Here is a 12,292-nt window from a genome sequence, read left to right on the forward strand (position 1 = left end):
TGTCCACCACTAAAGGGAGGGGAGACTGACTATGATCAGTCTGTTCATCCATTCCTTAGTCACACTCTAACGTTGACTTTGTGCCCCTAGGGGGCGGCATTGACCCAAGGTACATCAGTTGTGGGGGACATGTTTACTATTCATTTGTTTCAGATTGTTTGAATATTTGCCACAACGCTCTTTTCAAAAAGCTGATCCTTGTATTAGTGCTTTACACAGACACATTTAGACAAATATAAGATCCAGGACCATGTTTAATTAATCAATCACGTAACAATAAAGGTGTCACTAATCATTATGAAAGTACATAACTGTTCAAAAAAAGCACTCAGCATAAAAAAAATGCATCATCTATAAGTGTCACGTCTGATCTGTACCACACATGAATGAAAAACACCATAATACATGTCAACTTGCTTCCAAAAAAATTGCTAAAAGAATATTAAGAACATCACAGTGTTTCCCGCATATTTACACGTTTATATTGAAGTAACAAAACCTGAGTGTGGACTAAAAATCATCAAGAAAAGACAGTAAAAAGGACCATCTCAAGTTGAGTCATAAACAATGGGAATAAAAAAAAATGTATGTGTTCACTCCACAAACTAGTAGCAGATATACTAGGCCACTGTATACAGATCATCATTAGGTAAATAAATACAGATAAAACTATCCATTCCATGGCAGTTCATATTCAAAATACAAATAGTGGCATAATACAAAATAGAAAATTTGTTTTCTGCGCTTCCAAAGTACCAAGTTGAAACAACCCTTAAAAAGCTTCACCAGCCATCAGCTCAGGAAGACTGATCACTCACATGTGGTCATCCGTTACACCAGTGGTTCTCAATGTGGGGTCCGGGGATCACCAGGGGCCCGTGAGGCGGGTCCAGGGGGGTCCCCAGCAACTTGATGAAGTGTTAAACTTCTCCATTATTTCATTTACAAGAAGTTAACACAAATAGAGAATGTACAAGTATTGCTGAGTTGTCATAGTTGCACCGTTATCTCTCTACCTACAATACAGATAGTCATGGAATCCTGGATAAAAACATATCTGACGATAGAAATATTTGCAGATTTGGGTCTGAGAGACAAATCTCATCAAATGGGAGGTCCGTGGCCCTAATGTGGACAAAATTATGGGTCCTTGATATATATGTATATATATATATTTTAAGTTGAGAACCACTGCTTTACACAACGCTTCGTCTTTGTCACTGTCACAGCTAACAGAGCCAGACCCGGTCTAGTCCCTCAGCCCGGCACGGTCGTGGAGGAGCTGCTCAGGCCCGGCGGCCATAATCGCTCACCATCCTCTTGATGTGGGACAGTTTGCCCTTCAGATATTTACACCTGCGCTTCTTCACCTGGTAATCTGAAGACTGGGGGGAGAAGGTCGGGCGGCAAGAACAATAGTAAACCATGATTAGAATGATGTTACGTTTATGTTATGGTTTAAATGAACGCTAAAGCTTGATTCTTAAGTTTTCAGATAGTAGCCTCCCTCGCTCTGAATCCAATTCAGTGACAGCACGTACCTTTTTAAAGTCCTTTAGCCTGTGGTACTCATCCAAGGCATCCTGTGGAAAGAATGCACAGTATTGAAAACAACTCAACAACATGGATGCAAAATACCAGCAGGTCAATTTTGCGGCTGGACCGTCCGATTCTCAGTGCATGACGTTGCTGTTCGAATTTGAAGCAAGGTCACATTAATGAAAGATGCCCCATGCAATTAGGCCTAATTTCATTATCGATTAATCTGTGAATTATTTTCTCGATTCATCGATAATAGTTGTTTTGTCTATAAAATGACAGTGAAAAATGTTGTTCAGTGTTTCTCAAAGCCCAAGACATCTTCAAATGTCTTGTTTTGTCCACAACCAAAAGATATTCAGTGTAAAGACACCAGAAAATATTTAGAAGCTGGAATCAGATCATTTTGACTTTTCTTCTTTTAAAAAGAATCACTCAAAACGATTAATCGATGATCAAAATAGTTGTCGATTAATTTTATGTCACTCGACTAATTTAATCGATTAATGGTTGCAGCTCTACATGAGATTGAAAGAAATATTTAACGCTATAAATTCTAAAGCAAACTATATGTTGATCACATTTCTCCAAACTCCTCTAACCTAAGACCTTGCTGCCAGTTACGAGACTTATTTTGATGAAAGGAACCAATTGCTGCATTGGTAGATTTTAGTTTCCATTAGATGACGGTGTCCATCAACATGATATTCGGTGGAGATCCAAACTGAATGGGATCGAAATGAGCAGCAATTTGCTTGAAATGCTGGAGGTATTGAACAACAGCTGAGGTGGGTCTGGAGATATTGAACAACAGCTCAGGTGGGTCTGAAGAAGATGACAGATCGACAGAGATAAACAGAAACTCAGTGAGAAATGAAATATGTTCCTTTAACATCTCACCAGGTGCTGCGGGCTGCCCTCCTGCAGCTGGTCCAGCTCTCTGTCCACATCTGACAGGTTCTTGTTGATGAGGTCCAGCTCCGCCTGCAGGTCTTTGTACTCCTGGTGGTCGCGGTCAAACTCCCGCTTGTAGTTGGCACGCTCCTTCTCATTTGCTATGGGCGGGAATTCACTGAGGCGGGAAGAGAGAGGGGGAGAGGGGGAATAGAGAGCATTTTTAAATAACAGAAGAAACGCATTGAAGTAACGTAGGAGACCACACCCCAAGTCTGATGGCCTGGTAAAACCATCCTGATCACGTGACCTCACATTCTGTTTCGCTCCACGGACCAGTCTGGACTTCCACCCGCCCCCGGCGATTTCCAGATCTTAGAATGTAACCGGGCCAATCAGGGAGCTTGCGGCATATTTGACAGGCAGTCAATCAGACAAAATGGTGTCTCCCGCAGCAACGAGCAGTAAGGTTAGCGTTAGGAGAGTAAACAGCCATAAGTGCAGTTATTGCAGAAGTAGACTCAATAACAACAATTAAACAAGAACAATAGCATGCACCAGTGGAGTTTCTCGGCGGGAAAGACGTTTTCGCCATTCTTCCGAGTGGATTTGGATTGGGCGACGCTGATTGGCTGAAGGAGTTGTCTGTCTAGGCAAGTACTCCCACCTACTGAAATCGATGTGAGGATGTGACGTCACGTTATCAGCTGGTTTTGACCAGTCTGACCCAGGAGTCCATCCTTTGTCTTTGTACCTGCCGAAGTCATCGTCGTCCAGCTCGTCTCCAGAGGAGGCGTAGTCGTAGTCGTAGTCCTGGCCGGCAGCGCCGCGCCGACGGCGGGGGCGCCGCTTCTTGGGCTTCCCCGCTGAACTGGCCATGTCTGAGTTACTGCTGTGGGGGGCGGTGTTTCGCACCGGCATGGCTTCCTCCACTGGGATGCTGAGAGAAATGAGTGTAGAAATGTTCATACAGCTGTTTATTGCGCAGCAAATCGTAATAATTGTGATTATAATGACATAAAACAGAAAGCAAAAGCTGCAACTACTGCTGCTACTAAAGTAAAGTAAAGGTAAAGTCCCACTGATTGTCACACAATGTGTGAAATTTGTTCTCCGCATTTGACCCATCCCCTGGGGGAGCGGTGAGCAGCGGCGTGCGCCGCGCTCGGGAATCATATGGTGATCTAACCTCCCAATTCCATACTTAAAGTCCAACTGAACCCGTTCGGAGCCCAAGTGGAGCGTGGGTCGGAGTCCGTTTCAGACTGAAAACATAACTTGTCTGAGATGACAGGTTGAGAGGCGGGTCATAGTAGCATGTCGATGATTTGATTTGACAATTCTGGGGACTGGCTTTGGCATTGGCCAATCCTGGCGTGTTCCACCCCCAAATCGAGTGGGATCCAGCGTGTTGTCGTGCTACGCGAGTGGGATCCGCCGAGTACCAGGCAGCCAGCTACTTCTGTGTGGAACGAGCGGACAATCCGATGCATGGGTGCTGCCCGCCTGCCTGGAATCTCCGAGGGGCGACCCCTGACAACCAGGCTATCAGGCGTGCGCCATTATCACTATTGCGGTAAATACAATATTCCTGGAATGTGAGTTTTAACGAGCCAGTTACATTTCTTTGCATTCTCAGACATTACAGTTAGGTTTATTTAGTATATTCCATACAATTGGCCAAGTTAATAGTTAGAAATTATGTCAGATGACAGGCACTAGGCGCCATTTTCTCCTTCATTTGGAAGAGAAAATTATCCTGAAATTAAGATTTGATTGACAGCTGCCATGTCGTGATATGATTGGTTGAAATGGGGTAGAAATTTGATAGTACCATTTGACGTCAGCAAACTGTAGATTACTGTTATGAATTCAATCTTGAAAAATGAACTTTGTTTGGCATACATTATTAAATAGGTGCACTGCATACCCAGGTATTTGAACTAAAAGAAAAGAAAAGTCATTTTCGGGTTCAGCTCGACTTTAAGCTTAGGTCTGTTTTTTATTGTTATGAGCTGTGTCTTTTCAGTCACTCTGGAAGGAAGCCAAGATGTATTATACATCCGTGCAATTACATAATAGGAAAAGATCCAAGAAAGATCCAAGAAACTCTGTATGGCAGTCGTATTTATATTCAGTCCCTCCTTTTACCTGGTGGCAGGTGGCGAAAAGTACTTGTCTTTATATTTATGAGCTCTCATGCAACAGTCCACTGTCTTAGACACACTCTTTCCTATGAGAAAGGAGGAAGTAAAAATACAGGCCATACCAAAGTGATGATGGTCACACTGCCAGCTCATCTCAGATGACTGTGATCTGGTAAAGGTGACTTCCTGTTTCTTGTCACCTCACAAGTATTTGCCATAGCTTCACGTCGCACTCAGCTGAAACTGGCTGAGAGCATTAATGGCCACATGAATTCAGTTACTATTTTGTTCAGATTATTAAAAATTTGGGAAAGTGAACTTAAGAAGGAAGCTCAATTCCACTGAAATACAACCAGTATTTGTGCAGCACTGTGTTGGCTCTACACACCCAGCATAGGAACATGTTCCAGCAGGCTATTCTACAGCAGCAGTCAGGACAAACATCCATGGCTAGATCAGAATGCACCACAGGCAAATTACTGCTCAGCGTGTCACTCTGTACTGCCACCTGCAGCATCCTGGCACACAGTGCATATTACATCATGTGTCCCATGTGGGATATATTATTATATACACATTCCATGGTACGTGCAGTTGAGTGCAGACTGCAGAGGCGCTGTCAGTACTCACTCTGGGCTGTAGCTGTACGGTGGTTTGTCATAGTTTGTACTGGTGTCATCCAGGTAGCTCCTGGACCCCGCTAGCTTCACAGGGTACTCGGACATTGGAAGCTCTTCGGGGATAGCTGACACAGTGTTCACCTTTGGAGATTAAACACACACACACACACACACACACACACACACACACACACACACACACACACACACACACACACACACACACACACACACACACACACACACACACACGTCAGAGTGTGTGGTAATGACATTTCTGGGTAACACATTTCTGTGCGATATAACAAGTTATTGTATGTCATCTACCCTGTGAAGGAATAATTTGTGCTTTCAGCCATAACAGGTATGATAGCCGATGCTTTTACCATTTTCCCTTCAACTTCCCATACGATGGGCGCCTCCTCAAGCAAAACAAACAACATTTTCTGGCTCTTTGCCAGCTCCAGGTAAAGACCAACACGCACAGACTTGCAGGAAGGTCTCTGACAACATCCAACTTACTATCTATGATCCAACTACACCTGTGCTGTGTACATTCCCCAAACAGATAGGCACAGGGGTGGGTAATTATGACTTCAAATCAAGATCACGATTATTTCAAACTTTTACCTCGATTATGATTAATGAACGATCGTTTATTTTAGACACTTTTGTTAACACTGCCCTCATAGTTCTCTGACAGGGTCTGTTCTGTACTGTACTGTTTGTTGGCTGGGTGTTTTCACTCCCGTCATCCTCCATGCCGACAGCTTCGCTTTGAATGAACGCCTGAACGCCGACTAACGTTAGATGGAGGGATGGAGGCAGGTGACTTAACACGACAGTTTTTTGTAGGGGGGGAGATCATTAACAAGTATTAACCGAATTAAGATTGAATTAATCCAATTAATTGACATGAGCAATTTCAAGGCAGGTAGGTTCTAAATGTCGGATACATTTCCGGGTAATTGCCCATCCGTAGTTAGGCATGAGGTGTCAGAGGTCACTGCCTCAGCACTTTTCAGACTCGTTTCCACAGGTTTCCAGTGTCACGCTGCGAGTTCCCAGTGTCGTGGTGCTGTCCTGGTGTCATGTGTCAGAGCTGGTGGGCTTCATCATAGCTGTGTCAGTACAAGTCAGACCTGTTCTTCTTCTTGTGTGAAGTCAACCACTACGAATTGACCTTTCATAAGTCCCGCCCCTTTTCCTCGGTCAACGTTATTATTAGTATTATTATTTTTGTGTGTGATTTTCTCCCCAATTGTACTTGGCCAATTTCCCCCCTGCTGGCCCGGTCGCTGCTCCACCACCTCTGCCGATCTGGGGAGAGCTGTAGACTAGCACCATGCTTCCTCCAACACATGCGCAGTTGCCAGCCGCTCCTATTCACCTGACAGCGGGGAGCTTCACCGGCAGGACAGACGTGGGAGGATCACGCGATTCCCACCAGTTCCCTTCCGCCCCGAACAGGCGCCCCGACCGACCAGAGGAGGCGCTAGTGCGCTAGACAGGCACATACTCTTAATTCGGCTTCCCACCCACAGACACAGCCAATCGTGCCTGTATGGACGCCCGACCAAGCCGGAGGTAACACGAGGGTGCGAACGTGCGACCCTCGTGTTGGTAAGCAGGGAATCTACCGCTACACTACCCGGACGCCCCAACCAAATGTTATTATCTCAAAAACTATACATGATTCACTTCACTTATGCAGAAGTAGCTGAAGGGTTTGATGTATAATATATCAGGGCTGTACGTTAACTTTTTTTGCACACAGCACTGGTGCTACAGAGGTTAATAGTTTTGTAGCAGAGGCCATCAAATTGTAGCACGTATATAAAATGTATGTTACATCTCTAAAAACAACCACAAGTAGTGCAGTTCATCCAATAGGTCTGTGACTGGCAAAAGACACTAATGTTGCATAAAGGGGACAAACAATCCAAACCTAACAAGAAATGTGTTTCAAAACAGTACAGAATTCATTCATAGCACAGACCCATTTTTTCCTATGAGGCCATTTACACCTGGCACTAACATGCATTTTCTGTGGTCAGATTGCAATCCGATAGTGCTTGACCACTTGAAAGTACAGGTAAACGGCCCCAAGACACATTGAGGACGGATTGCGATCTGATCGGCCAAACCACCTCCTGAGGTGGTCAGGGATGCATTGTGACCACAACACAACACAAGTGTAAATGCAATGTGTCCTCTCAATCCACATACAACAACTGTATGCGGATTGAGAGGACAGCCATTTTGCAATCTGATCACCCAAAACGCATGCTAACGCCATGAAATCAGGCTAATGTGGTCAAGCACTATCTGATTGCAATCTGATCACAGAAAACGCATGTTAGTGCCAGGTGTAAATGGCCTCTGTATGTACGTAGCACTGTACAGCCCTGTATATGCATCTAGTGTTACAAGTACCATGTGAACTGTCACAGTTTGAAAATGTGTGAATTTTGTGAAAAGTGCTGTAAAGTCTGGTAGAGTGAATTGGGGCACTATGCACTCTAGGCTGGCTCCATCCATAGGATGCCATTATAAAGGTTGAACAAAATGCATAAAATGTAAACTGCGATTTCTCAACAAGTACAAAAGATATCTAAAAGCTGAATAAGAGTAATACTGTACTAAAAGTGACCCGTTTAAAGTTTGAATGAAGTTTATAGCTTAAAGTATAAAGGAGTAGTTAGAGTTCATCCCATAGCTGGTACCTACCAAGTTTCCTCAACTGTTATTGGAGCACAGAGCAAAAAGGGGCAGGACTTAGGAAAGGTCAATTGGTTGCACTGAAGCCCATGATGACTATCAGCTATTAACAATACCAATATATGATTAATCTAGCACTGATGATTAGGCAAGTCAAGTGTATGTGTAAGATGTTACAAAATGTTTCTAAGAATAGTTTCATGCTTCATCATGACACTAAGAAACTAAGACAAATTCCTGTAACTTGCATACTGTGGCAATAAAAGTGATTCTGATTCTGACACTGAATTTTAAGTCGGACTAGAAAGCGCTCATTTCTAGTGTCGTCTGTTGCACAACTGTAACTGAGCAACTGTGCGCCGTGTGGAGCAAAACACCTGGCCACCTTAATATAGTAGTGAGATTTACTGTTTTCCAAAATATGTCGACAGTAGTGAACCTAGTTCTTATATTGTTGAAGTTCGGCCTACGATAGTGGTTCTCATCGTAGGGTCCGGGGAGCACCAGGGGTCCTTGAGGGAGCTCCAGGGGGTCCCCAGCAATTTGGTGAACTGTTAAACTTCACCATTATTGAACTGTCAATAGGTTAAATCAATTAGAGAATGTAGAAGAATGGCTGCTTTGGTCATATTAGTTTCACTGTTATCTCTCTCTACATACATACAGATACTCGTGGAGGTCTGGACACATTTTCAGATTCAGGCCTGAGGCACAAAATGTCACTAAATGGGGGTCTCCGTCTCCTCAATGTGGACAAAACCAGGGGTCCTTGATATGAAAAAGGTTGTGAATCACTGGCCTACACCCTACACCTTAACACCAGGTTGAAACTGCCATCCATGTACAGGCCACACCCAGAAACCAAGCGCACGACAGAGAGAGAGAGAGACAGAGAGAGAGAGAGAGAGAGAGAGAGAGAGAGAGAGGGCTTGTTGTTGCTCCACTCTTCCCCTCCCCCTCTAACACACAGACGATTGTCAGCAAACAGGTTGTGCGACTTCAGCTGACACACACACCAGCCAGGCCTACTGCTGCACTTCATACAGTCAGGCACACAGAAAAATGTCTCTTTACCTCCTCCACCCCGGACCCCAGCTGGCTGTGAAGACAGTGATCCAGCTCGTCTTTTCTACTAAGCCATTGATACCTGATGCAGCATTTGCGTGTATATCCCTCATATGTGTGTGTGTATCCCTTTAAGACCGCGAACCGCGTCAACGCGGTTCGCGGTCTTAAAAGGGATACACACACAAATGCTGCATCAGGTATCAATGGGTTAAGCTGAGATGATAGCCCCGTTTGATTTGACCTCTGGAGAGAGGAGGGAGGCAGGGATCATCAAACTCACCCATGCCTCGACATCCTGAGGCGGGGCTGTGTCGTCGATGACCTTCACCTTCCTCCACAGAATGTTGCTCTTGCCGTAGTTCCGGATCTTCTGGCGAGTCTTCAGAGCAAACACCAGGATGATGATGAGAGCCGCAGTGACCAGGAAGCCAAACACCACCGCGATCGCCTGGAATGACAGATTCCGGAGTGTCGGAAAACACACACATTATTAGGCCTGGGCGATAAACTGTCATGCATCTTATAATATCGTGATATGAGACTGGATATTGTCTGGGACATTGGTTGACATAATACTGTGAAAATATCACTTCTTCCTGTTCTTAAAGGCTGTGTTACAGTCAGATGAACTTGCTAGTCGGTTCTGTCTGAGAGAAATGAATGATTGGTTTTAACTGCTCATCAAATCCACATGATTTATTAACTGATTACACATTACTGTCTGATTACTAATTATCATGACTAATTTTCACATCTTGTTTGTGTGTAAAAAAGAGATCTTATGAACGCACAAATATTCATCCCGAAAATATCGCCACATTATTGATGTTGAGGTATTCCGTGTGAACATCACCAGGCCCCGACACTGAAAACAGCTGCTCTCACCTCCTGCGGCTCCACGACACAGTAGTGGTAGAGGTACTGGTTGACGAACATTGTCTGGGACTGTGGCTGCTGGTACTGGGCACACAGGCCGGCTATCTGGCTCCCGTACACCGATCCCGCGGACTGGGCCATCGGGTTCACCGCCATCAAGTACACTATGCTCGCTATAAGCATCAGCAGCGCCAGGATGGCACTCACAATCACCACGGCCAGGTAGAACCTCCGGGACTGGGACAGGCTGTTCCGAGACACCACGATGATGAAGATGGCCAGGGCGGCGATGAAGGTGATAGCCGCCATTGCGATGATGAAGCCCTTGCCCTTGCGCGGGTCGTTGTAGTTCCCTCCGATTCCGCCGTAGCCGTACTGGTTACCCGCTCCGTATGCGCCGCCGCCAAAAGAACTGCCGCCGCCGTAGCTCCCCCCTCCGTAGCCTCCTCCATAGCCCCCGCCCCCGCCACCGTAGCCGCCCCCTCCAAAGCCAGTCATGCCTCCACCCTGCATGTCCCAAGCTAGCGTGGAGGCAACGCAGGCGAATATGGCCACGCACAGCACGATGACGATGATGCCCATGATTTTGATGATGCCTGGAGGGGAGGTCCAGCGGTAGAAATGCTGGAACTCGTCATCTGGGTAGTAGGAATAGGCCGGCTGGGCTGGGCCATTGCTGCGAACAGAGCAGCAGATGAAAAAAACAGGTCACGGGCCATAGAGTTTGGGAGTAGAAAATCCAAACTGACATACAGTTGAGTTGAGTTTAACTTTATTGTCCCATAGGGAAATTTGTCTTAGGCATTTGTGCAGCAGCAATAGAGCGTGACAGACGTAACAGACAGTACAGCACATAGACAAGAGGACAACATAGTCAGACATGATGGCAGCCTGGGCTACGGGTCAACAACTCTACCTAACCACGTATTGCACTTCAAGTATTGCACTGTCCCAAAACCGCATTTCATTTAATCTCATCACATTTCATCACACAGTACATCCATATATATATATATATATATATATATATATATATATATATATATATATATATATATATATATATATATATATATATATCCATCCATAATGTGGTTGGCTGGTACTACGATTATAATAATAATAATAATAATTTTGAAGCATATTAAGTCAGTGGTTCTCAACGTGGGGTCCGGGGGACCACCAGGCATCCTTGAGGGAGTTCCAGGGGGTCCCCAGCAAATTGATTAATTGCTCAACTTCACCATATTGATAAGAAGTTAAAACAGTTGGAGAATGTAGAAGAAGAATGACTGCTTTGGTCATATAGTTTCACTGTGATCTCTCTACCTACAATACAGATAGTCATGGAATTCTGGACATATTTTCAGATTGGGCTGTGAGCAGTGGAACATGTCCATGGCCACAATGTGGACCAAATGAGTGGTCCTTATATGAAAAGGTTTGAGAATCTGTGGATTAAGTGATGATCAAAGTGAAGATTTTTTATACTGAAAGACACTCACTATCCATTGTCTGACTCGTAGGGAGGCGGGCTCCCGTTGGGCCTGGAGGACATTGGTGGATCCTCTCTGGTTGCCTCCCTGTTGAACTGCTGTTCTGTACACAGGATCTGCAAGGAGATAGACGGTTACGAGAACAGTTCCTTACATCGAAAATCAACTTTGAGAACATGTTAAAACCATAATAATGTAACGCTGGTGTAGTGTAGCGTTAACTCCTTAATTAATTGGCACAACAGGTGCCAGGCTATCAGACAGTAGACACTAGACAGACCAGAGTAGGCTGCTGTTGACGAGATTTTAGCTGTAACCAACAACACACCTGTGGCTCGTACAGGTAGAAAGTTAGAGATTTAATATCAGATTCAGAAGCCTCCAGCTAACGACACAAACTACAGTGGATACACTCACCTGTCGCTAGGTGCGTCTGCTCCTCCCAGGTCCGCGAGATATTTCAGTTGAAACTGTAAAGTGCCGATAATAAAAAACAACCTGGGCCACACCCAGCTCATCCTCCGCGTCAGCTGGGACCCGCCCCCTCCCTCCCCCCCTTCCCCCTTCCCCCTTCCCCCTTCCCCCTTCCCTCCCTCCCCCCAGGTGTCGCATTACCTCCAAAGAGTTCTTTGTTAGTGACCTTATCATACAAGTATGATGTCTATACAGTAGGCTGTATATCAGTAAGTTTACTGATATACATAGCCTGCTGTACATTTGCCAAATATTGTATCATTGTAATAGTAATATAATTGTATCTGTAGTGATCAATAGTTATGGTATTAGTTATAATATAGTATTTTAATTATAATTCATTATACAGTCTGTGGTACTCTCTATAACAATTTCAGATAGTGGCCTTGTTGTAGACTGTAGGCTATATCTTATATAACACTAGTTTAAACCTACATAGACTTTCTATAGACATAGT

The 12,292-nt window shown here is 44.7% G+C and overlaps 1 protein-coding gene across 1 annotated transcript; it reads right to left on the bottom strand.

The window, feature by feature from the left end:
• Positions 1-236: 236 nt before the first annotated feature.
• On the bottom strand, positions 237-11,831 carry oclna (occludin a). Its single transcript, XM_083639293.1, has 9 exons — positions 11,779-11,831; positions 11,371-11,477; positions 9,875-10,541; positions 9,270-9,437; positions 5,211-5,341; positions 3,188-3,373; positions 2,440-2,611; positions 1,542-1,583; positions 237-1,385 (listed from the first exon to the last, which is right to left on the bottom strand). The coding sequence occupies exons 2-9, from the start codon at positions 11,421-11,423 to the stop codon at positions 1,287-1,289; spliced, it is 1,518 nt and encodes a 505-aa protein (XP_083495419.1). The 5' UTR covers positions 11,424-11,477; positions 11,779-11,831; the 3' UTR covers positions 237-1,286.
• Positions 11,832-12,292: the final 461 nt, after the last annotated feature.

The sequence above is a fragment of the Poromitra crassiceps genome (assembly GCF_964638095.1).
Source record: "Poromitra crassiceps genome assembly, chromosome: 6".
Lineage (NCBI taxonomy): Eukaryota > Metazoa > Chordata > Actinopteri > Beryciformes > Melamphaidae > Poromitra > Poromitra crassiceps.